The sequence below is a fragment of the Denticeps clupeoides genome, chromosome 4 (assembly GCF_900700375.1).
Source record: "Denticeps clupeoides chromosome 4, fDenClu1.1, whole genome shotgun sequence".
Taxonomy (NCBI): Eukaryota; Metazoa; Chordata; class Actinopteri; order Clupeiformes; family Denticipitidae; genus Denticeps; species Denticeps clupeoides.
The window spans coordinates 33,095,546-33,117,058 of NC_041710.1; the positions used below are offsets into that span (position 1 = coordinate 33,095,546).

At 43.6% G+C, this 21,513-nt stretch overlaps 1 protein-coding gene across 4 annotated transcripts; it reads right to left on the reverse strand.

The window, feature by feature from the left end:
* Positions 1 to 147: 147 nt before the first annotated feature.
* Positions 148 to 20,369, reverse strand: shc1 (SHC (Src homology 2 domain containing) transforming protein 1). Of its 4 annotated transcripts, XM_028976442.1 has the most exons (14): positions 20,183 to 20,369; positions 14,983 to 15,030; positions 9,881 to 10,045; positions 8,513 to 8,583; positions 7,633 to 7,696; positions 6,838 to 6,957; positions 6,393 to 6,446; positions 5,284 to 5,335; positions 4,729 to 4,855; positions 4,467 to 4,626; positions 3,853 to 3,901; positions 3,522 to 3,644; positions 3,210 to 3,445; positions 148 to 2,551 (listed from the first exon to the last, which is right to left on the reverse strand). In XM_028976442.1, the coding sequence occupies exons 2-14, from the start codon at positions 14,992 to 14,994 to the stop codon at positions 2,423 to 2,425; spliced, it is 1,362 nt and encodes a 453-aa protein (XP_028832275.1). In that variant the 5' UTR covers positions 14,995 to 15,030; positions 20,183 to 20,369; the 3' UTR covers positions 148 to 2,422. The 4 variants fall into 4 exon arrangements, with proteins under 4 accessions (XP_028832275.1, XP_028832276.1, XP_028832273.1 ...); XM_028976443.1 differs by lacking the exon at positions 14,983 to 15,030; XM_028976440.1 differs by lacking the exons at positions 14,983 to 15,030; positions 20,183 to 20,369 and having other exon boundaries at positions 9,881 to 12,960.
* Positions 20,370 to 21,513: the final 1,144 nt, after the last annotated feature.

Consider the following 21,513-nt stretch of genomic DNA (forward strand, 5'->3'; position numbering starts at 1 on the left):
ACTTATTTTATTTTTACATAATTCCAATATAAGTCTAGGGAGACTGTCATAGACCGACATTAGTTTCTTTTCTCTTTGAAATAAATGAAACATTTTATTAATAAAGATATCAACTTTGACGATAACATTTAAATGATAGACCAGACATTGAAATACAAGAATGTATATTTAAAACCAAATGCACCAAAAAGATCAATGATATATATATATACTGTATATATATATAATTCATTTTTATATGCAATTTCTGTTTCAATATAGCTGTAAACGTGTTTTCCCCCCAAAAGTATTTACCTGGTGTGTACTAAGAATGCAATCATTATTCAGACAAAGTGAAACCAAGTGAAAGCTTTGGCTTGCAAATTACAAACATAAAAATATTACAATGACAATATCTTCTCCACCAATGACACCAAAGTTGAAACCAAGATTTCATGCAGTGAAAGGCCTCTGTGAGGGATTATGGCAAAGCTTCTCTGATCACGTGGATGTTCTCACGCTCACAGGAGCAGGATGTTGCTTCCAGGTTGACACGCCCCTTTATTAAAACACTTTTCCGATGTTAAAGTGACAGTCCAACAAGCAGCACACGGGATGCTCACATTACACAACTGACGCAATAATGACATCACAACCAGCACGGTACTGTATCAGAGTGGCAGCCACCACACCGATCAGTCAACAGCAACACTCAAATTCAGATGATTTTTTACAACTGGCCCGTCTGTCATGTGCGCCATGGGCCTGTCTTTAAAGATGTCTGCTGCTTCTCACAATTACAGAAAACACACACATCGAAATGTAAGAACAGATTTTCTTCCCTCAGTTCCGGATCAGTACTGAAATAATAGCACAGGCTGTCAGATGACAGAAAGCGGAGTTCACAGAGAGGTCAAGGATTGCCATCACGTGACCCAAACCTGGATAGGTGTCATTTTTGCAGGAGTGTTCTTAAATGTTATACTGCAGTTATTACATATGGTGATTTTTCAAAAAGGCACTGATAGGAAAAAATAGACAAAATGACATGACAGAGAGAGAAGGAGAAAAATACAGTTCCTATTTTTCATCCTTTTTTCCCCACAGAAACTGCATATCGTAGCTCAACACATTCCCATAATTCTAGAAAGGTTCTTCCCCCCAAGGACAGGAGTCTTGCACAGCTAAAGATCTTCGACTACATCAGCGACTGTTAAAACTACTGCTCATCACCTATACACATTGGATACATATTCACTATTGTGAAAGCAATCACGTCTGAAGGTGCGTTGCGTTTCTGACGCTATTCATTTTCACACACAGATTGTCAATGCTAAGTGATGTGTGATTTCTTTAAATAAAAAAAAAAATCTCTCCCCACAGAGCTGCTGGCCTTAAACATGACATCGTTGTATGAACACGACCTCTCCATTACTGCTGACATCATCAAAAAGGCCTGCTGCGTGGCGGGTCTCTGGATACACACCCCCACACTGGAGGGCTGGATTGTTTCATGCCTACCATCCATCCATCCATCCATCCATCCTGTCCCTTTTTCTTCTCTGTACTGGATCATGGCACGGTTCCTTGGAATGACTGTTTATGCTAGCACCCCTCTGATTGCATATGGAGCGCTTGGCAGGACCCGACTCCTTACAAAGCGGATTCAAGTCGGATTAAATTGTCCACTTAAACCAAGCCGAAGTTCCCTGGATGGTAAGCTGCTTGAAACAGTCTTCCTTTAGAGTGGAAAAAAAAAAAAAAAAAAAAAAAAACAACAACAGGAGAGTTCAGGATGAGACTCTCTCATTTCTGAATGTAAAAATTATGCATATTCATCAAAGGGCGTTGACATCAAGTGGCCATGGCTTGCTTGGCTTCAGTAATAAAGACAGTTACCTTTGTGTTTAATGCTCTCTTCTATTTCTAAAAACTTTCAATGCATCTTTGGTATAGTCAATCCTTGATTGACTATAAATAGCAAGATGCCCCATATTTTACCGAAATGGTTCTTCTTTGGAGTGGTCTTGATGTGGCCAGGAGTAATCTCACCTCACCGAGACATGTCCATTAGCACTGCCCACACGAGTCAGGAAATGGTTCCCATAAATATCCTTTTTGGCTGTTTCTTAAGATTGTTTTAGTAGAAGAGTTCTCCTTGGCCCTTTACCTTCAGAAGAGAAATGAATGCATTGTGACGTCCTCTCCATGATGGTATCATGCCAGAGTAAGCCCTAGCAGAGCCATTTCCCTGCTCATGAACACCAGGGACGGAAATGAATGAGGAACGAACGAACAAATGAACAAATTCATTCGTTCATTCATATGTCAGAGCGAGTGCAGTAGCACTGCGGCTGAAAAACTTGAATGAGAAGAAGGAGCGAGAGGAAACCAGCAAAGATCTACAGGCTGTTTGTCTGAAGAAGAGGTGTGGCAGCACTGCTCAGGCCCGACGCTCCACAGGCTGCTGCAGACACACCTCGCTTCCTGCTGACACAATTGGTAGCTGGTTGTCCATGTGGTAAATGATCAGGTGACTAACACTCTCAAAGCGGTGGTCTTTGGTGCGCACCTGGAGGATGAAGAGAAAAGAGAAATCGCTTCTTTACTTTTCTATCAAATACGGATGGTTTGGTGAGTATAGTGGTTTACAGGTCAGGTTTCGGTTCAGACTGGTTTGAAAAAAGAAGAAGAAATATTACAAATATTTTCTACACTACCAGTCAAAAGGTTGGACTCTTAGAAACTAACCGAAGACACAGGACTATGAAGTAACACACACAAGGTTATTAATAAACAGACAAAAAGCAAACAAGGCAAAATGTTGAAGATTTGCATCGTTGCTGTGGTTTTATTGTAGTCTCCATAACCGCCACAAAGTAGTTGTATTCAAACGTATGATTGGTAGTCAAGATTTTCTCTGCAAGAACACATCTGTGTTCCATTTTTCTCAGTGACTCCTTTTCAAGGGGCTACTCCATTCTGTTTCTCAGTTCCCAAGGTCAACCCCATCTTTCCACAGCCCTGAAGGCTACTAAGAGTGGATTTTATTATATATGCCCACAGTTTGCTCTTCTCATCTGAAGAATAAACTTGATGTTTGCTATTTTAATTGTATTCATTTGTACTGTATTATTTAAAGGTTTGGTCTTTGGCCACAACGGTCAATTCAATATAAAACCTCTTTTAAATAGCTAAATTACTTTATCAAGTTTAAAGGATCTACCCACCACTCCCTCAGGGTCCACCAGCAGCAGGTGTTTGGGTTGGCCACCCTGCTGCCCGGTGAGGACGTACTGTCCTGGTGTAGTGCCAGACTCTCGCACCAGGAAGTCCCCGTCCTTTGCTAGAAGCTTCTCTGCCTGTCGGCGGCTCAGGGGTCCGTGGAACCAGGGCTCATTCTGCAGCTGCTCTGCCAGAGGGGGGAGCACCACAGAGGAAACGCCCAGAGCATCGTCAAACGGCTCTATGAGAGACATGGTGCATCCGTTATAAACTGTTCAGTAGTTGTACCTAAATAGACACATTTTCAGACTACTCACTCATATCAAAAACGTCTCTATGAGCATTCCCATTGGCTGCAACAGTTGGTGGGCGGGGTTTGTCTACATTCACATAGGATGGGTCATCAAACATATCCCGTCCTCCTCCATCTTTTGCTCCCACTGAGAGCAGTTTGTATGTTGTGAAATGAAGGGTGGACAGGATGTAAGAGGAAGGATGTGTGAGAGCGGAGAGAAGAAGACAGGAAATGTTAGTGGATAATCACTTTCTGTAGTTTCCTGCCTGCTCGAGCTTCAGAAATTGGTTATGGGGGCAAGGATGATGAGACTCTGAGATGGAATAATAAGAGCAGGAAGTGGACGAGTATACCTGGTAGTGGTGGCAGTGGCTGTTTGTGAATGTCATTCTGTCCATAGGGCTGTAAAAACACAACCAAAAAATGACTTTTCTAATACACTCCGGTCATAATCATGTTTATTGCTTATTATAAGTATGTATAATAAGCAATATTATACACAAGGAATTTGGTGTCTCTCAAGCAACTTCACTGTATGTTCACTTTATTACAACTACGTCACACCATGACTTATTTTTTGGTTGTATCTAAGATTTCTATTTCTATAGGTATATTCGATTTTTAATGTTAAGCCACATACATTCATATAAAACGTGTTTTTGCTACACATCTTATGGTGTATGATTTGTTATATTCACTGTTACATAAGAATATGGTATTTATTTTTTCCAGATGGGTCCACATGATCTGTAGTGAGCACAACACCACAATAAGGTGAAGCGGAAACAGACAAGACACATAACTATTCAGCAGTGGCCTTATACCCAGAAAAAGCAGGCAAAACAGAGAGGCTGTTGGTCCTTTTCCCAATCTCTTATTGGCTACAGGGTTAAGATTAAGCCATGAACAAATGCTGCTTCTGTGAAAAACAGTTAGACTAGAAGAAGTCTGCTTCTGTGGTCCTCACCAGGGTAGCTCCAGTGCTGTGTCCAGGACGGGTCCTCATGTCCACCAAACCTCCAGGCGGAGGCTGTTTTCCTGGGAAGTTGTTATAGTATGGAACCTCAGGGGGAGGGGGTACTTCATCATCCTCTTCCTCCCATGCTGAGCCATCGAAAGGAGCCATTCTACACACACACACACACACACACACACACAAACACAGCGTAAAGACATATGTTCTTGTCCCTCGAGGGAAGTGAAAAAACTCCTACACAGATCCTACACACCTGTCATGGGGAGTGACCAGTTTGGGCGGGTTCTTTAGGTACTGCTTAAAGCGCAGCTCAAAGGCCTGTCCAATGGTGCTGATGACCTCCTGAGCCAGGCCCTCCGAGCATTCCAGGATATGACATGCTAGCCCACAGGAAACAGGAAGTCATGAATAGACAAAAATCTTCTTTACTTCTTATTCTCGTATCTGAAACAGCAGACTTTTTTTATTGTGACTCCAAATTGATATTGTAAAATATAAAAAATATATATATTTGTATTTTATGTTATATATATTTTATATAATATGAAATATGATTGAGTTTTATGAGAGATTTTTGAATGTTTAAACTCAAAAACAGCATCCCTAGAGTACAGTGTAGTCCATGTTGTATACAGGACAAAATACTTATTTCCACCTGAAATGAAAAGTGTGGTTTTTCCCAAAGCCGCGGAAAACTGGAGCAGAGGTGCCACGTTATTTTAGTACGTACAGGATGTTCTCTATTGTGTAAGTGCTGGTTCGTATGTGAGAGGTTGAAGGAGGTATAGCTGTGTTTATGGAAGCCCACCTCGTTGGTTGACGGGGTCTTTGGCTACGTATGCTACATATTCTGCTGTGTCCTACAAGGAAGACCAGAAAGAATCAGAGAGAATAAAGAGGTCAGCAATATAAAATACATGAACCGAATGCATTACAGGAGAGAGAAGAAAGAAATAGAGAGATGCAAGGTTAAAGCATTTTTAGCATGAGGTTTGTCTCCTTGGAACAAACATGGAAATAAAACTGAGCAGGAATCACACATTACAAGTCTAACAAATAGAAACTCCTTAACTGGCTTGTAGAAAATGAGTGAAGCTGAAAAACGAAGGCAATCAACCAACCATTGATTGAACAACTGACAATCTTTTAATGCCATTTTTAGTGGTCACACACCTGGTGCAAATGTCATTGTGCTCAACTTTGTTGTGCCCCCCCCCCATTTTTAGGAACTGACATACAGTGGTTTGCCCTTCAACTCTTACAGCCTATTTTCCCTCAGCACGCAATAAGACATAACATTAATTTACAGCGGTACCAAGAGAATGAAATGTCAGGAAATGAAGTGATCAGATTTAAAAAGACTGAAAGAAGCGAAAGAGGGAGAGAGAGAGAGGGAGAGAGACCTTTATCACAACACAGTCATGTTACAAAAGTCAAATAAAATCAAACAAACAAAAAAACAAAGAAAAGCACACAAAGTGAAAGCAGTAAGATAGCCAGACTGTTCACACTCCAGGAAAGTAGTCAGTTCAAAAGCTCAAAACGAGTTCATCATTATCGTTAAGTGTGCACAAAACCCCTTGCACCCCCCAAAAATGTCCATAAACACAGTCACTTTCCCCACCAATTCATAGTAGGCATCCTCCACACGCAGACATGGTGCTACAAACCCCTTAAACACAGCAGTGAGATCTGTTGTGCCCTGGCTGATCCTTTTTCTTTTCCGGGTTTTCCAAATTGACAACTTCACCACACCAAATTTAGTAATACTTTCTTTTTCCTTTCACTTCAAAAAACGAACAAGACAAAAGAAAAATTCTGACTAAGTTCGTTAAACCACTGGGGAAACAATAAGAAAAGATTCCCCAGGAGAGATAGAGAGAAAGAAAAAGACAGAGAGAGAGCGAGAGGACTCACTGGATCTCCTCCTGAGGCAAAAGAGATGGACTGCATGTGATGATTGGCAATAATCTGCAGGGATTGAGCACAGAGGAGAGAATGAAGATGCAATGGAAAATGAACAACAACAGAAAAAAGGGCAGATGGGAGCCAGAAAAAAGATGAATAAAAATGTCATTATGAAAGGCTGCTGCCCACAATGAAACAAAAATGTTTTTTTAAATAGTTTATTTCATAAACCATTTGAGATGTTTATTAACCAACAGCTATAATAATCATCAATATTCCAAGATATTCCACTTCAATTGTAATGAATATGGTACACATGAAGGTTTACCTTCAAAACTCTATTTTTACGCTCCCCCCTCCCCAATTTTGGAATTTGTTTATGCATTAGTCCATAACAGGCAGAAAGAGTGTGTGTGTGTGTGTGTGTGTGTGTGTGTGTGCATGTGTATCCCACCTGTTTGCAGTCAGATGCCAGTAGGTTTAGGCTGCTTGTGGATATGGTGAGGTTGATTGTCATTCCAGCGAACTGCAGATTACTCTTCCCCAAAATGGAGGAGAGGCACCGAGAAGTGGGCTGGAACCAGAGAGGAGCGAGAGAAGACAGGAAAAAGACAGAGAGGGAGGGGGAGCTGTTAAATGCTCCCAGTTCAGGTCCGAATGCCAATAAAGAAACCAAAGCATACGCACCGCGACTGTTTTCTTGCTATATTGGGGACATGACACGCCCACAAAGTAAATGTTTTTTTTTTTTTTATAGAAGTTACAGGTAAGCTTGGATAAAGGATTTTAAAAAAGCAGTTTCTAATCATTTACGTTCTCAGAAAATCTCAGGATATTCAATTTCTTAGCTCATGATAGAAATGGTACTCAATTCATAGATTTTTTTCCAGTCTGGACTGAGCAAGTTGAAAGTTTTGTGTGCATTTTGGACAATTTTCTGTTAAAACACATGTGTAAATTTAAATGTGTGCAATATGTACACACAGACCTCTGACCTTTTCATATTAAAAAATTCAGGTTGAGTGAGCAGCAAGAGTCACGCATCACACATAACAACTACAACTAAAGTCTTTTACGAAATAAAAAAATTACACAGGCAAAAAAAAAGAAATCTATAAATAAGTAGTTGTTGAATCCATGCAGAACAACACATCTACACAGTAAACTGGGACTAAAGGGAGAGTTTCATTTTATACTTTCCTTTTTTTGGTTCTGAAAACATATATAAATTGGAAAGGAACCAAAGTACCTTCCTCCTCCGCTGAGCTCCTTTGGCACCAGGTACAGCTTCACACACCACGGATATCGCTTCCCTAAGCACACACACACAAACAAACACGCACACACACACACACCACAAGAAAATCTTTTTGGACATAGATTTTGCCCACTATTTCTTTACTGTGTATCTATTGACATTTAATGAACTCTTGGTCTTTTGTCCTCACAAAGACAAGAAAAATGTCCCCACTGCTTTGGGACATTTAACCCTCACTTCATTTACATTTACAGCATTTATCAGACGCCCTTATCCAGAGTGACTTACAATCAGTAGTGACAGGGATAGTCCGCCCCTGGAGACACTCAGGGTTAAGTGTCTTGCTCAGGGACACAATGGTAGTAAGTGGGATTTGAACTTGGATCTTCTGGTTCATAGGCGAGTGTGTCACCCACTAGGGCCACTATCTTATTTATATTACTAAGATATAAATAGTTGCCACACACTCCTAGACCAACTACTAACAGAACAGCATTGTGTACATTATGTATTATGTAGATTATACGTTTCATTTCATTCATGAATAGAACAAACTACAGCCCTTACACAGCATGTAGATATGAAGACGGTAAAAAGTACAGAAAGTGCTGGTGTGTGTGTGTGGTGGAAGAGAACCCAGTTAAGACTCAGCCCCCTCCCTCCATCCTTCCCCTCACACTGACCACAAAAGCCTGGGCGTGGGGAAGTAAGCAGGGAGGCCGGCAGGGGGAAAGGAGATCAGATGTGGTGATGAATACTTGATGAAGGGGAGTGGATGTGTACTTCGAGTGGATGGGTGTGGGGTTGTGCTCTGTATAGCAGGCATTGGGATGTGTTTCATTAATACCACATGCTGCTGTGAGCTTCTCACCTGGTGACCTGAGTTCTGGTGTTGAAGTCTAGCGCTCTCATGGACTGCAGCACTTCCACACATCCCATATACTGGAAAAACAACATAAACACAGACAGAGGTGTGATGAAACCTGACCTGCCTCAATAAGTACTGGCAGGCTCTTAAAATTACTCTATCCTGGGCACATGCTATCTGAAAAGGTCCAATAATCAGCCGTGCAGCACAATCATGAGCATATTAGTGTCTCATCTTTTCTGGAGGTTTTGTGGGTTCCGCATTTTAAGTCTTCTCTCATATTGAGGTGTTCATCCTCCTTTTGTCTGAACCACCATTTGTTTTGTTCTTTGTTCATAATAGTACTCCCCGACTGACTACTCCCCGCAGCAAAATTTTTGTGAAATAATTTTGATAAATACATATCTAAATGAATACACTGAAACTGAACATCATTTGTAGTCATTTGGTGGGGGATGCTGGGAGTATTTCAGAATCTTAATTCATTTACACATGCAGACAGCACTTTTAGCGCTGAAATGAAACCGTGTTTGGTTAAAACAACATAGCTAGCGTCTGGGAATTAGATCGGAACAAAAGCAATTCTTCTGCACCACAAATTCGATTCATTTCAAGTAAGTGTTGGTGGGAATATACACAGTCACACTGGGTTACATCTGACTGGTGAGCAGGGCTAGTACCAACTGCAAACCACATTGTTCCAAAATGAAACATTTAAATTTGATATCAATTCATCACGCAACCCTAGCGTGAACAGTTCTGTCATTAAGTGTGTGTGTGTGTGCGTGTGTGTGCGCGTTAGTGGTTCTGAAATGATTCAGTTGTGGCCACCCCACTGTTGTTAGTCTGCTGACAATGTGTGATTGAGGCCATTTCCACATGAAACGACTCACACGGGAGAGTTATCTAAACTGGCAGAGAACGTCCCGAACCCTATTGTAACTCCCCTCCACACCTGTAAGTGGCGCTGTAACTCCCTTGTTTGGCGGCTAGTTCTCGTCCGCGGTGAGTTAAACGTGGTGTTATTCTCTAGCCTTGTCTTTTCATTAGAAATGTGAACCGTAGAAAGGATTTTATTTAGCTACTGCAGCACAACCACTAACGTGTTATCCACCATTGTTGTACGTATGACACGTTTGGGGTCACAGGTCAGGTTGGAGGTTGGGTGAATACATCAGCGTTTTCACAAAAAAAAGCTGCTTGGGTTAGGGTTTGAAATTCATTCTCGAACCCATTTTATAAAATAAGCTACCAGGGTCGCTTATTTTGGCCTTGCGTCCACACGGACGGGATAGAACTTTTCCCGTTTTAGAGAAAAATGCTCTAGTGTGGATGGGGTCTGGGTGTGAGGAAGCTGTGCTGCTCATTTACCTTGACTGTGTAGGACACCCCCGTGGTGCTCACAGTGTTGTCCGAGTGCAGCCAGCCACGGGTGGGCTTGTTGACGAAGGATCCGTGTCGAGTCCACTCATCTCCCCCGAGCTGCCCACCTTCCACCCGCACGCGTCTGGACGCTCCCCCCAGCCGGTTCATGTCCTGCGGAGAGGGGGCCGTTAAGGGCGGTGATGCTGGCAAAGGTCGGGAAGCAGGGTCGCCCCCGGGCTCCCCCGACCATCCCTCCTCCACCTGAACTCCCGGGCCCCCCCCCGACCTGGGCCTGCTCGAGGCCTTCAGACCCGGGAGCAGAGTTGCAGTGACGCCCAGACGGAGGGCGCCCATCCTGGGGAAGAAGGAGCAGAGCGTGGTGGGACTGTTCTCGGTGGGGCGCGGGGAGGCCGGGGGCAGGATGGGGGTGAGAGAGGAGGACGAGAGAGAAGGCGGGACGCCTCCCGGCGGGGTGAGAGGGGTGAGGGGTGCGGACGGGGGGAGGGACGGGCTGCTCTCCTCAGTCGAGCTGAGCGACTCGCTCCTGAAGTGCGTGTACTTCGTTTTTGGCACCAGCTCCATGAGCGCGGATCCTCTCGCACTACGGTTTATTGATTAAAGCCGCTCCGTCTGTGGATCTGTGACCGTCCTGGTTTCCTCTCCGTCCACGGATCGGGTCATAATCTCAGCGACACGTCAGTCCCATGTCAGATATGCATAGTGTTGGAAATACAGCACCACCGTACGCTGATTGTCACTCTGAACCATCGCCGCAGAAGCCCATAAAAAGCCGATTAGACACCGAGCGCTGGAGGGAGGGGCTTGTACAGACCGATCAATAACTAGAAAGAGAGCGAGAAGACAGGCAACTGAGCCAAAACTTTGAGTCACTCTCTCTCCTTCTTCCTCCAGATGATGCGATGCCCCCTCTCGCTCGCCCGCTGCCTGTCCCTTTCCTTCTCCTCCTCTTCCTCCTCCCTCCTTTTCCAGATGACTTCAGGCGCCGGCCCTTTCTCCCTCTCTGCGCTCTTCCCTCGCTCTTTCGCTCTTCTCTCCTGGAAGCCCTCCCTCAGGCGCCAGACCGTGCACGCCTCTGCCCTCTGCCGGGCATCCCTCTCTCTCTGGCGCTCCGTCTCCCGCTCCCTCTCCAGCACCTCCTCCCTCTTCTTCCAGACGATCTCTCGCTCCCCCGCTCCCCCTTTCTCTTCCGCCTTCCCGTTCTCCAGGCTGACCCGCTGCCCTTTCTCACCTGGCCAGTCTTAGAAATGTTTCCAGGTTTGCAGGTACAAACGATACGTCGCTGAGGACAATCATATGGCTAGAGGTCATATAAGGCTCTGTCACTCAAACTGGAGAAAACCAGATACGAAACGTAGAAAAACCGACAGACAGTGCACACTGGGAGCATCAAACTGCTGGGCGTGACCGTCAGATCACACATCTATTAGCACGCAAAACAGTCCACGCCAGGATGTCTATTCGCAACAGTCTTATAAAGAGTAATAAAAGAGGCAAGAAAGGTGGCAAGTTGACACAACACAACAGACAGCATCCCAGAGCAACACACCCTACGGAGCCGCAGTCGCTACGGCGACCTCCAGCGTTCCAGGTTTGGGTGTGGAAGTTCACGACATTCCCTGTGGGATCATCGCCTGCGACAGTCGGATTTTACAGCCCATTGTTCTAGGAACATGATGGTTATCGCCACATTCCAAGGAGAGCGTGAGCACCAGCTTTACCCCCTGTCCACTGCTCTGGTTCTACTGACCAGTAGCTTCAGAGGAAATAATGCAGTTGTCCAGTAACGTGGAGCTCTTCTAACTATATGGACTTCCACAGAAATTCAAGAAGAATTTGAAAAACTGAGACAGAAAAAAGCTCCTGCTGAGCTCCTGTACAGTGTAAAAGCAGACCGGTTCTCAGTTGGATCCCAGTACAGCACCTGGCACCAGAATGGGCAGACTGGTTCCTGAAAGGGGTTTAAACCTTCAGCATTACAGATTCTGGAGTGAGCTCCAGACATGCAGCTTAACTCGAGGGTTCTAGCAGAGGTAACGGTTGAGAGCAAGATCGCTTTAGCCGTAAACGGTAGTGCGTGAGTGTGATGGTGTTGAAAAGCACCAGTAGAAGTCGGGCTGGGACAAGGTCCCTGCCAGTATCAGTGCAGGTTAGAACAGCACAGTGTGGTAAGATGCTGAGTCTCCAGCACCTGGGTTCAGAAAACACACACACACACGCACACACCTCAGAATGAACCGAGTGATGTGTTAATATTGCGATAGTGTAATAAACGACTGTAAACCACTGGTTTATTCAGGAAACCAGTTAAATAGTGTTGGTCTCCCAGGGAAACAGAACATAGACAGCACCAGAGCGTCCCAACAATGGACGCAATTACAAGTTCTTGCTCCGCTGTGTTGCCATGGTGATAAAGGGCAACGTTGCTAGACTGAGAGAGACTTGCGCCCAAACAACAGATGGGCTGGCGAGTGCCTGAGACTCAGAGAGTTTTGTGAACACATGAGCAAGCACACACACACACACACACACACACACACACAAACACACTCACACACAACGATCAAACCCTGCTGAAAATAACTGCAAGCACAATGCAGTATTCCCACAATGCACCAGTCGTTTTGCATAGAATGACCCAGACAGGTCCTCTGCATACAGGGCTGTTAGGTAACGCACTGCTCGCTGACATCATATAGACACACAAAGAGAAGCCTCGAGTCCACGATTTCAGCGCGCCTCCTCCAGACGTTCATACGATCTGCTCTCCTCCCTGCAAGTGAAGAAGACTGGATGCCCTCCACTCCTCCACTCCCGTTCTCTGCGTTCACAAAGTCATGGCCGGGCTTCCATGTGTTCTCCCGTCCTCCTGTCCCTCCAGCGGAAATCTACCAGACGGAACGGGCCAATCCTTAATTCTTTCCTTTTCTTCTTTCTCCAGCTGCCATCTCTCATCCCTTCTTTCTCCCCTCTGAGGCTGAATGAATGTGTGTGAAGAGATGAAGCCGCTGGTCCCTGATTTCCCTCTCCTTCCTGTCTGCTTCCTGCTCCCTCCCACACTCTCTTTTTCTCTTTCTGATCCCTCCCTCTGAGCGCGCGCACACACACACACACACACACACACACGATGATGCTGCTGCTGCTGATTCTGTTTTCCACCTCCCTGATTCCCCCTCCCTCTGTCTCGCACTCTGCCCTTCCCTTCCCTTCACAGTCTGTCAATCATTGAGGTGTGTGTGTGTGTGTGTGTGCATACATACAGCCCCCAATAAGTACGCACACACACCTTCACTCACTTTCCATTAGGATGAGGGGAAGGGAAAATGTAGACCTTGTAGTCGACTCGCGGTAACAGCGCGGTGACGGAGAGAAATGGTGAGGTGGACGTCTCGTTCCTGTCCCTCTCTGGAGAAGAGGAAATTCAGGCCAGGCTCATGTAACTCCCTGCATGTCCCTCAGGCAATTGTGCTCAACGATGCAGAATTCTGTATGCATGCGCACACACACACAGAAGGTGACCTGGGTAAAGGTAAAGCATCTTCTCTCAACATCTGACTCCCAGCATGCACTGTCTCATTCTGAAGCAGCAGCCCTCATGGCAGCGACGGAATCTTGGTGTCAGTTTACATTCACGCTGGTTTCCATTGGCCGCAGCCAACAGCGAATTGGAGCGGAGTGCCTGAGGACAACTGCACAAGCATGAGAGCAGACAACCAATCAGAGAAGACTTGACAAAACACCACTGTTTTTTGACAGGACATTTTGACATTGCAATCAAGCCCTTTGACAAACAATGCAATGTGCCTTCTGGTTTTAACCAATCACCCATAGTAAGCAGTGGGGAGCCAGCGTGTGGGGACGGTACCTTGATCAAGGGGGCTTTTGCTGTTTGGGACCTTTCAATTAGGGGACCCCATAAACTTCCAGGTATTACAAAACAGAACTGGTCATGGTAGGGACCTGAGGAAACATAGTAGTGTGAAGGACATCTTATTCACACCACAGCCTCAAAAATACACTAACCTTCCACGTTTGGGGTCATTTACAAATGTACTTCTTTTCCAAGAAAAAAAAAAAAAAAGATTATAAAGAGGTTAATAAAAAAAAAACAGTCCTGGACAAAGCTAGAAGTCATTTTATTTCAAACAATAATTTTCTTTTTAAGTCTAAGAAGCCTCCATTTGCAGGAATTACTGCTTGTCAATTTCTTGAGGTTATTCTAAAAATCAGCGGCTCTTTAACTTTCTTTCCAGAACACAGCGTTCCAATGGAACTCCAGATCCATTCATTAACAGCCGTTTCATACTACCACACTCATTTATAATATTCTCTGGATTTCATGTTATATAACTGTATATCATGATAATTAAAATCTATATTTATGAAAATTTGGATAACATGATCATATAAAATTATGTAACCCAATTTTCCTGCTGTCACTGAAGGTGACAATCTATATCAAAGTGTGAACACATTGTAATAAGCACAAAAACCTTAGAATTTCAAACATTTTGCCATCCTAGACTTTAATGGAGTACAAAACAAAACATGTTATTTTATTCAGGCAAAGTACAGACAGCCCTCACTCCCCAGACAGCAGCCGCATGGCTGCAGAACAGACAGGAACCCAAGAGATGAAAAGACAGAATGAGGCAGAACCAGATGAGCCGACACCGAACTGAGAGAAACCCATCACGACTGAGGAAAGGCTCTTCATCTGACCCACCACCTGTGTGTGTGTGTGTGTGTGTGTGTTTGGGCATAGAGGCTGGTCCTGAATGCAGAGTGAAGGACGTGACTGCGCTTCAGACAGGAAGTGTCCGCCTCGCAGACTCCCGGCTGCTGCGTATGTCTAAGCACAGCGCTGTGACCTACATTTCTGCTCTATGTGGACGTGTGTGTTTTCTGAGCTGATTTCCTTCTGGTACGCTGAGGTGAAATAAAGCCAATTGAAGGAAGTAGAGTATTTAAAGGGTCATATTAAAACCTGTTTAACCTGCTACATGAGCAAGGAAACCAGCCTCTATGCCATAGTTTAGCAGTATGTGTGTGCGTGTGTGTGTGCGTGCGCATGTACGCACAAATCTTACCACATACTCCATTGGGCAGCACTCTCTGCCTTTGTGTCTTTTTTTCCCCTAAAAACACCACAAAGTGGATATGAGCTCACGTACGCACTCACATACACACCTAGACTCACAGTCAGCTTTTCCCCAAACAGATCCATGCTTGTCCAATCAGAGCAGCAGGCTGGAGCATGTACCAGTGTGTGTGTGTGTGTGTCCATGCACAGACACATCATGGACTGAGAGGAATGCTGGGAGTGGAACCGGAATGTCTGTCCCAGCTTGCTCCCCATGCATACTGTATTCATTTGGGGGTCTTAATACTACATAGCCTTAGCAACACAGCAAGATACATCTTCCTTGATATACGAATGATAATACTTACTTTTCTGTCACAGAAAACATAGCATGTGTATCATGTGGCAGGCCACTCCTACCCACCATCCCCAGAGAAGTGGCTCCCGTCTTTCTTTTAATTAATAAGGGTGCATGGGCAGTTAAGTAGAATAACACTGTTGTGGTCTAAAATGATTTCCTCTGTGGTTATGCTGAAACTTGCTCCAAAAAAAGCTGTGCATTAACAGCAAGTTGGAAACCACAACGCATGTATGTGAAGGACAGCTGAAAAATCACCTTGTCAGGGTTTTCTTGCATTTGTGAAATACTAAAGATACTAAATGCTCAGCTCAACTAATCAACCCAGGGCTGGGGGCTTCAAATCTCTCAATGCAATGTAGCTACAATGTGATCAACAGCAGTGATTGAGATGCATCAATCCCAAATTTTACAGGACATTACATTTACAGCATGTATCAGATGCCCTTATCCAGAGCGACGTACAGGGACAGTCCCCCTGGAGCAACTTAGGGTTAAGTGTCTTGCTCAGGGACACAATGGTAGTAAGTGGGATTTGAACCTGGGTCTTCTGGTTCATAGTAGTACTGCACAATTAATCTAATCACAATCGGAATCGCGATGTCAGTCTGTGCGATTAAATGAACGCCAAAAGCTGCGATTTAAATGATTAGTACATGGATTGGATCGGAAACATATCCGATCCATTCTCTCATTCTCTCAAAGTTTGCGAGCTGACTGAAGTCTCACTTCAGTCGGATATGACGTGTATGATCACATGACTTTCGATTCGGAGACATATGGTTAGACGCCGCATGACGCGCTGCATCGTACATCAACGTTGCCGCCATATTGCGATAGGCTGAAGCATATACATGTCTATGCAGAGATTGCTGTGGCGTGAAGCATATACATGTCTATGGAGAGAAGTGCATAAAAATGACTCACTCTTGTGCTGCTTGGGGCTGTACAAACCGCTGTACGGTCCAAACCAGATCCCGGGGGATTACATTTCATAGGTAAAGCTGGACAATTGTTTTGAATATATTTGGCCATTATAAAATCCCGTTTTATAAGTCTGTACCTTAGCTAAGCTAGGCTAAGCTAGCGAAGCTATGCATTCCTGTGTTCAAGTCAGCCTCCAAACAACGTTTTGGCTAAACGTAGGCATTAACTATTTAGACTGTTGTTTAGTTATTTAGTTAACTTTTCTCAAACTTTGAAGGTTTCCTAAAGAAATTCACCTCAGTTTACAAATCTTAACTTTAGCTAAGCTAGCAAAGCTATGCATCCCTGTGTTCAAGTCAGCCTCCAAACCACATTTTGGTTAAACGTAAGAACTATGATACGGGATTTTATAATGGCCAAATATAATCAAAACAGTTGTTTAGCCTTACCAGGGTTTGTCGTTTGACAGTAATATAAAATAGTTTTTTGTGATTTATTTAATTTTGTAGAATATTGTATGAAAGCACTGCGCATTTCAGGTTGTTATAAGTAGTTTGTATGTTTCACTTTGAAATGAAACATTTCACTATTAGTATGCGACTTTTCATTGATATACAAGCAAGTGTCCTTTATCATATCGCAATCGCATATCGCAATATTGATCTCAATAATCGCAATATGTCTTTTTCCCAAAATCGTGCAGCCCTAGTTCATAGGCAAGTGTTTTACATTTGTTGTTGTGCTAAACTGGCTAAACTGAAACAGAACTTCTCAAAGTAAGACTTTGACACACCCAGATAATGCATGTCCGGCGCAATGCTATTAAAGTTGTGACAGTGAAAGCAAACATGGCCGGGAAGAGAAGTATTAATTCCCCTAAACACGGCTACTTCTGTGGTGTGGAATTATTTTGGATACACACACAAAAAAAATACAGAACAGACCATGATAATATGAAATATATACTATGCTATTTATGTTTTACACAGTTTTTTCAATCCAAAGAACAAAAGGAAAATTCGTGATATTAATTTTAGGCACAATTCCCTCTCCAGGCTTTGACCTGGAAGTGCCAACACCTGCCTTCAGATAACACAGTAACCACCAGGGATAGCAAGCATCTAATTTGCAAGTCAAGCACAGCATGTACAGAATGCATGTGCTGTTATGGACAGTAATGCAAAAAAAAAAAAAAAAAAAGTGTAATACTAACAAGAATCTGACTGCTTTTTATAGGGCATAGATTGGTCAATAAATTGAATTTCCTCCTATAGCCGTATACTGAGAGCAGACGTCAAGCTCCATTAAACTGTGCATAGAAACATAATGTCTCAGAAGGCATAAATTATGTGATTATATATACTGAATGGGCCATAAGCATTTTGGAGTGGGGAAATTAAATAAGACAGTTTCAGAATTCTAAGTATCCATGTAGTATGTTATGATTTTATTTAGTTATTTCTTTATTGTAAGGAAGAAGAACGATTCCAGTTCCATAAAAGTTGCTATAAAGGACTTAGTAGCTCCACATCCAAAAGATCTCAGTAATGAGTAATTATGTTCTGAGATAAAAATGGAATTGTGAGAAATGATCGGTTTGCTGGAGACTGGACATTAGATTAACATTCTCTCATACTGCAGAGCAGCTGACGTGAATTTTCTATTTTCGGTCAGTCTCTCCCTCTCTCGAAAATATGCACATGCACTCAATTTTACTGCTTCTACACCAACCACCACACACACACAGAATGTCCAATCTCTCATGCTTGTGAGCATGTTTGGAGGTGGTTGGAATATGTTAATGCTCTGCCTCCATGCCTTGGCCCTGCAATCCTTTCCTAAATTTCAACTCTATTGTGATACTGACTCATTTTAAAAAACAATACTGATCTCAAACTCCAACCCTCCATCTTTCTCCTCCTCCAACCCCTCTCTACATCAGCCAGGTAGATCGAGCTGAAAGAGAAATAAGTGTTCAGCGCTCACAGGGTACAGAGTGCTTCATTCTTAGCCAGATCTTTCTATCTGCCTGGCCAAAGTCCAACATGTTCACATTTCCAGTCACGATCCCACCGTGAGTTTCAGCAGCTCGTCTAAGCATCAGGGCTGCCCCACTGTGGATCTCATCTGCACTGGACTGGAGTATAGATCCATACAGAACTGACACCTTCATATAGTCTTCTACTGCTTAAACTGCACCTTCTTTGTAAGTACAGACTGCACTTATCTGCCCCACTGTGGATCTCACCTGCACTCGACTGGAGTATAGACCGCACCTTCATATAGAACTGACATTTTCATATAGCCTTCATATAGTCTTCGTATAGTAGACTACACCTTCATATAGATCCATAGAGAACTGACACCTTCATATAGTCTTCGTATAGCACTGACTGCACCAATCTGCCCCACTGTGGAACTCACCTGCACTCAACTGGAGTATAGACCGCACCTTCATATAGATCCTTACAGAACTGACATTTTCATATAGCCTTCATATAGTATATACTGCACCTTCATATAGTCTTCGTATAGTAGACTACACCTTCATATAGGTCCATAGAGAACTGACACCTTCATATAGTTTTCGTAGAGTATAGACTGCACCAATCTGCCCCACTGTGGAACTCACCTGCACTCGACCCTACACTTGGCCATATGCTCCTTGAACACACAATATTACATTTGGAGCACAAGTCATTCCCTGTGAAGGTTGCATTGCGCTCCATGTCCACATTGTGTAAAGTTTAAAACTGACTACACTTCTAGTAGAGGATGGGTGTGCTACGTTCAGGAGGCTGCAACGAGCTGCAAAAAGCTGGACGTCAGCAGAAAAAAACCATCCGTCGCTCTGAGGCATGTTCGGTTCCTCACCTTGCCTTGATCATGCTGGAGCAGAGACGTTGCCGAGATACCAACAGCCATTTTAAAGGACCGCTCGTGGCTACAATTCCTGCCTTCAACCGCAATCTCACAATGAGCTTTATTCTTAAGGAACAACTGAGCAGGTTGACAATATTGCCAAAACAGTGATGGAAAAGAACGGCTTTAGGATAGGAAGGGTCATGTAGATAGATTTGCCTCACAACGTTGAATTAGGCAATTCAAATCCCATATCTACGAGCGCAAAGCTGCCATAGAGACAGATATCCAATCGGACTGTGGCCTTACAAAGTGACTGAAAAACTTCCTGTTTTTCCTTTCTTCATATTCCTCAGTTGCTTAGTTTGATGCTGTATGCAAATAAAATGTTTGAAATAAAAGGGTGTTGATTTCAGCTTTTTCCAAGGGTTTTGAACATATGCAGATGTATTATCAGACTGTAATACAGTCATAAACGTCCATCTGTGTGCTGAGGCCAGGACGCAGAATACGCTGTGACAGCAATAGTACACTCTTCTACATTTGATCATTTAAGTAGATCTGTGTAAAAATCAAATATCCAATAATCGAATGTGTAAATCAAACAACACAGTATATCTTTTTATGCTGGATTAGGTTATCTGCATTAGCCAGACATTCTCGTAACAGTACAGAAATGCAGGAGCATGGGTGCTCTTTAAAACTGGCCTTTTCTGCCATCGGCCAGGCCGTGTGACAGCAGGCCAGGTCGGGACACTGCCACTTCTCACACCTTGATGGCGGCAATGCAGCAGTCCACAGAAAAATCCAGAATTAAGAACGATCAATCCATTTATCGAATAATCGAGAACGTGTGCTCATGAGTAGAAGTTCTCCAGCAGCTCGCTTCTTCCCAACTTTCACCTCGGACAACAGGCCGAGAAGAACGGGGGGCCATTTCATCACGTGGACAAGTCCCGTTCCACGATCTGGGAGACTCTGTTGACCTGCGTGACGCAGCCCTGAAAATTCCACACTAGCCATGGAGTTCAAAGTGTGGTCAACTTCTGCTGAGACTTACCCAACTCTTCCTCTCCTCTCCTCTCCTCTCACGTCTTTCCGCGTCTCCGGTTACGTCTCACGCCTTCGATATTAAATGTCGTATAAAAGAGCAGACTCGCGCTATTCATTAAGGGCCCTGGGCGAAAGACGGGAAAAGTCGAGTGAAACTTGTTCGCTTCTTTCCCTTCCGCTCCTCCTCCTCCTCCTCTTCCTCCTCCTCCTCCTCGCGGTCTAAAAACAGTCACTTCCGCGAGCAGCTGCCTGCGTCACGTGGCCTGGCACCTGGTCCGGCGCGCGACGTTCTGCCCTCCAAACAGCAAATCTGCTTTATTATCACGAATTCGTAAAGCAACGTCATCATAACGGTACAGGGATTTATATCCAACCAGAAGCATGAAGGCGAGCAGAACTGAATACAGGGGAGCCCAGCTCCTTACACAAGGGGGCCTGTAAATGTTCCAATACTTCATGCATTTCATACAGACAAGAACAGTACGTCATATCAAATAAACGAAAGCCACGGCATAATAATACTGCAACTCTCTCCCTGATTATTAACAATTTCCATCTCAGTGCCGAGATACATTCATTGATCAATTCCAGTGACACATAACTATCTTAATTCATGGCAACAGATGTTTGCACAATGGATTGTAATTTATACCATTATTTTTTAATTCTGCATCCTTAATTAATGGAACATAAATTGGAACAAATTTAGAGCTCCCTCTGAATGTCATGGGGAAACTTGTTTCAACATTTATCCAAATCAACTTACATGTAGTCTAGGTGGACACCCACCAAACACTATTCCTAACTAGGTGGTAATGAATTAGGGCGTGGTGGAGGTTGAGGTGGATGTACCCCTCGGTTCTGCATTTTTAGTACTTGGTCACACAGTCCGAAATAGAGTAGGAAAAAATTACGGAATTCTGTCTAATTAAAAGCTTGTTGATTTTGAAGACATGATTGCAAGGTTGTGAGTTCAAATCCCAGCAGAGCAGGACTAAACTGAACAGCTCATTCAATGATGAAACAAAGTAAATATGTAATTCTTCTAAATTTCTTCAAACTGTACATCCTTTTATAATAAATGTGACTTGGCCAGATGCAATATATAGTGTGGTAAAGGACAACTCATTTGTGAGTTATATTCTCACATATTTTGAGTTATATAAGTCTTTTCTACTAAAAAATGAACGCTCTGCCACAATGTATTTACTCTACAATGAATCAATTTTGAAATCAAAATACTTTATTATAGGTCTGTATAATGACAGCTGGAGCAATGGTTTATCATGCTGAAAGCTCCTGAATGACTTTTTATTGCAATTTTGTTGTCATTGCATG

Excerpts from the sequence above, each read along its gene's own strand:
- shc1 (XM_028976440.1), bottom strand. The coding sequence starts at position 10,456 with ATGGAGCTGGTGCCAAAAACGAAGTACACGCACTTCAGGAGCGAGTCG. Across the intron at positions 8,584-9,880 it reads GGGTGTCCTACACAGTCAAG|TATATGGGATGTGTGGAAGT; the intron begins GTAAATGAGCAG and ends TTGTTTTTCCAG. Across the intron at positions 3,902-4,466 it reads ACAGCACTGGAGCTACCCTG|CCCTATGGACAGAATGACAT; the intron begins GTGAGGACCACA and ends GTGTTTTTACAG.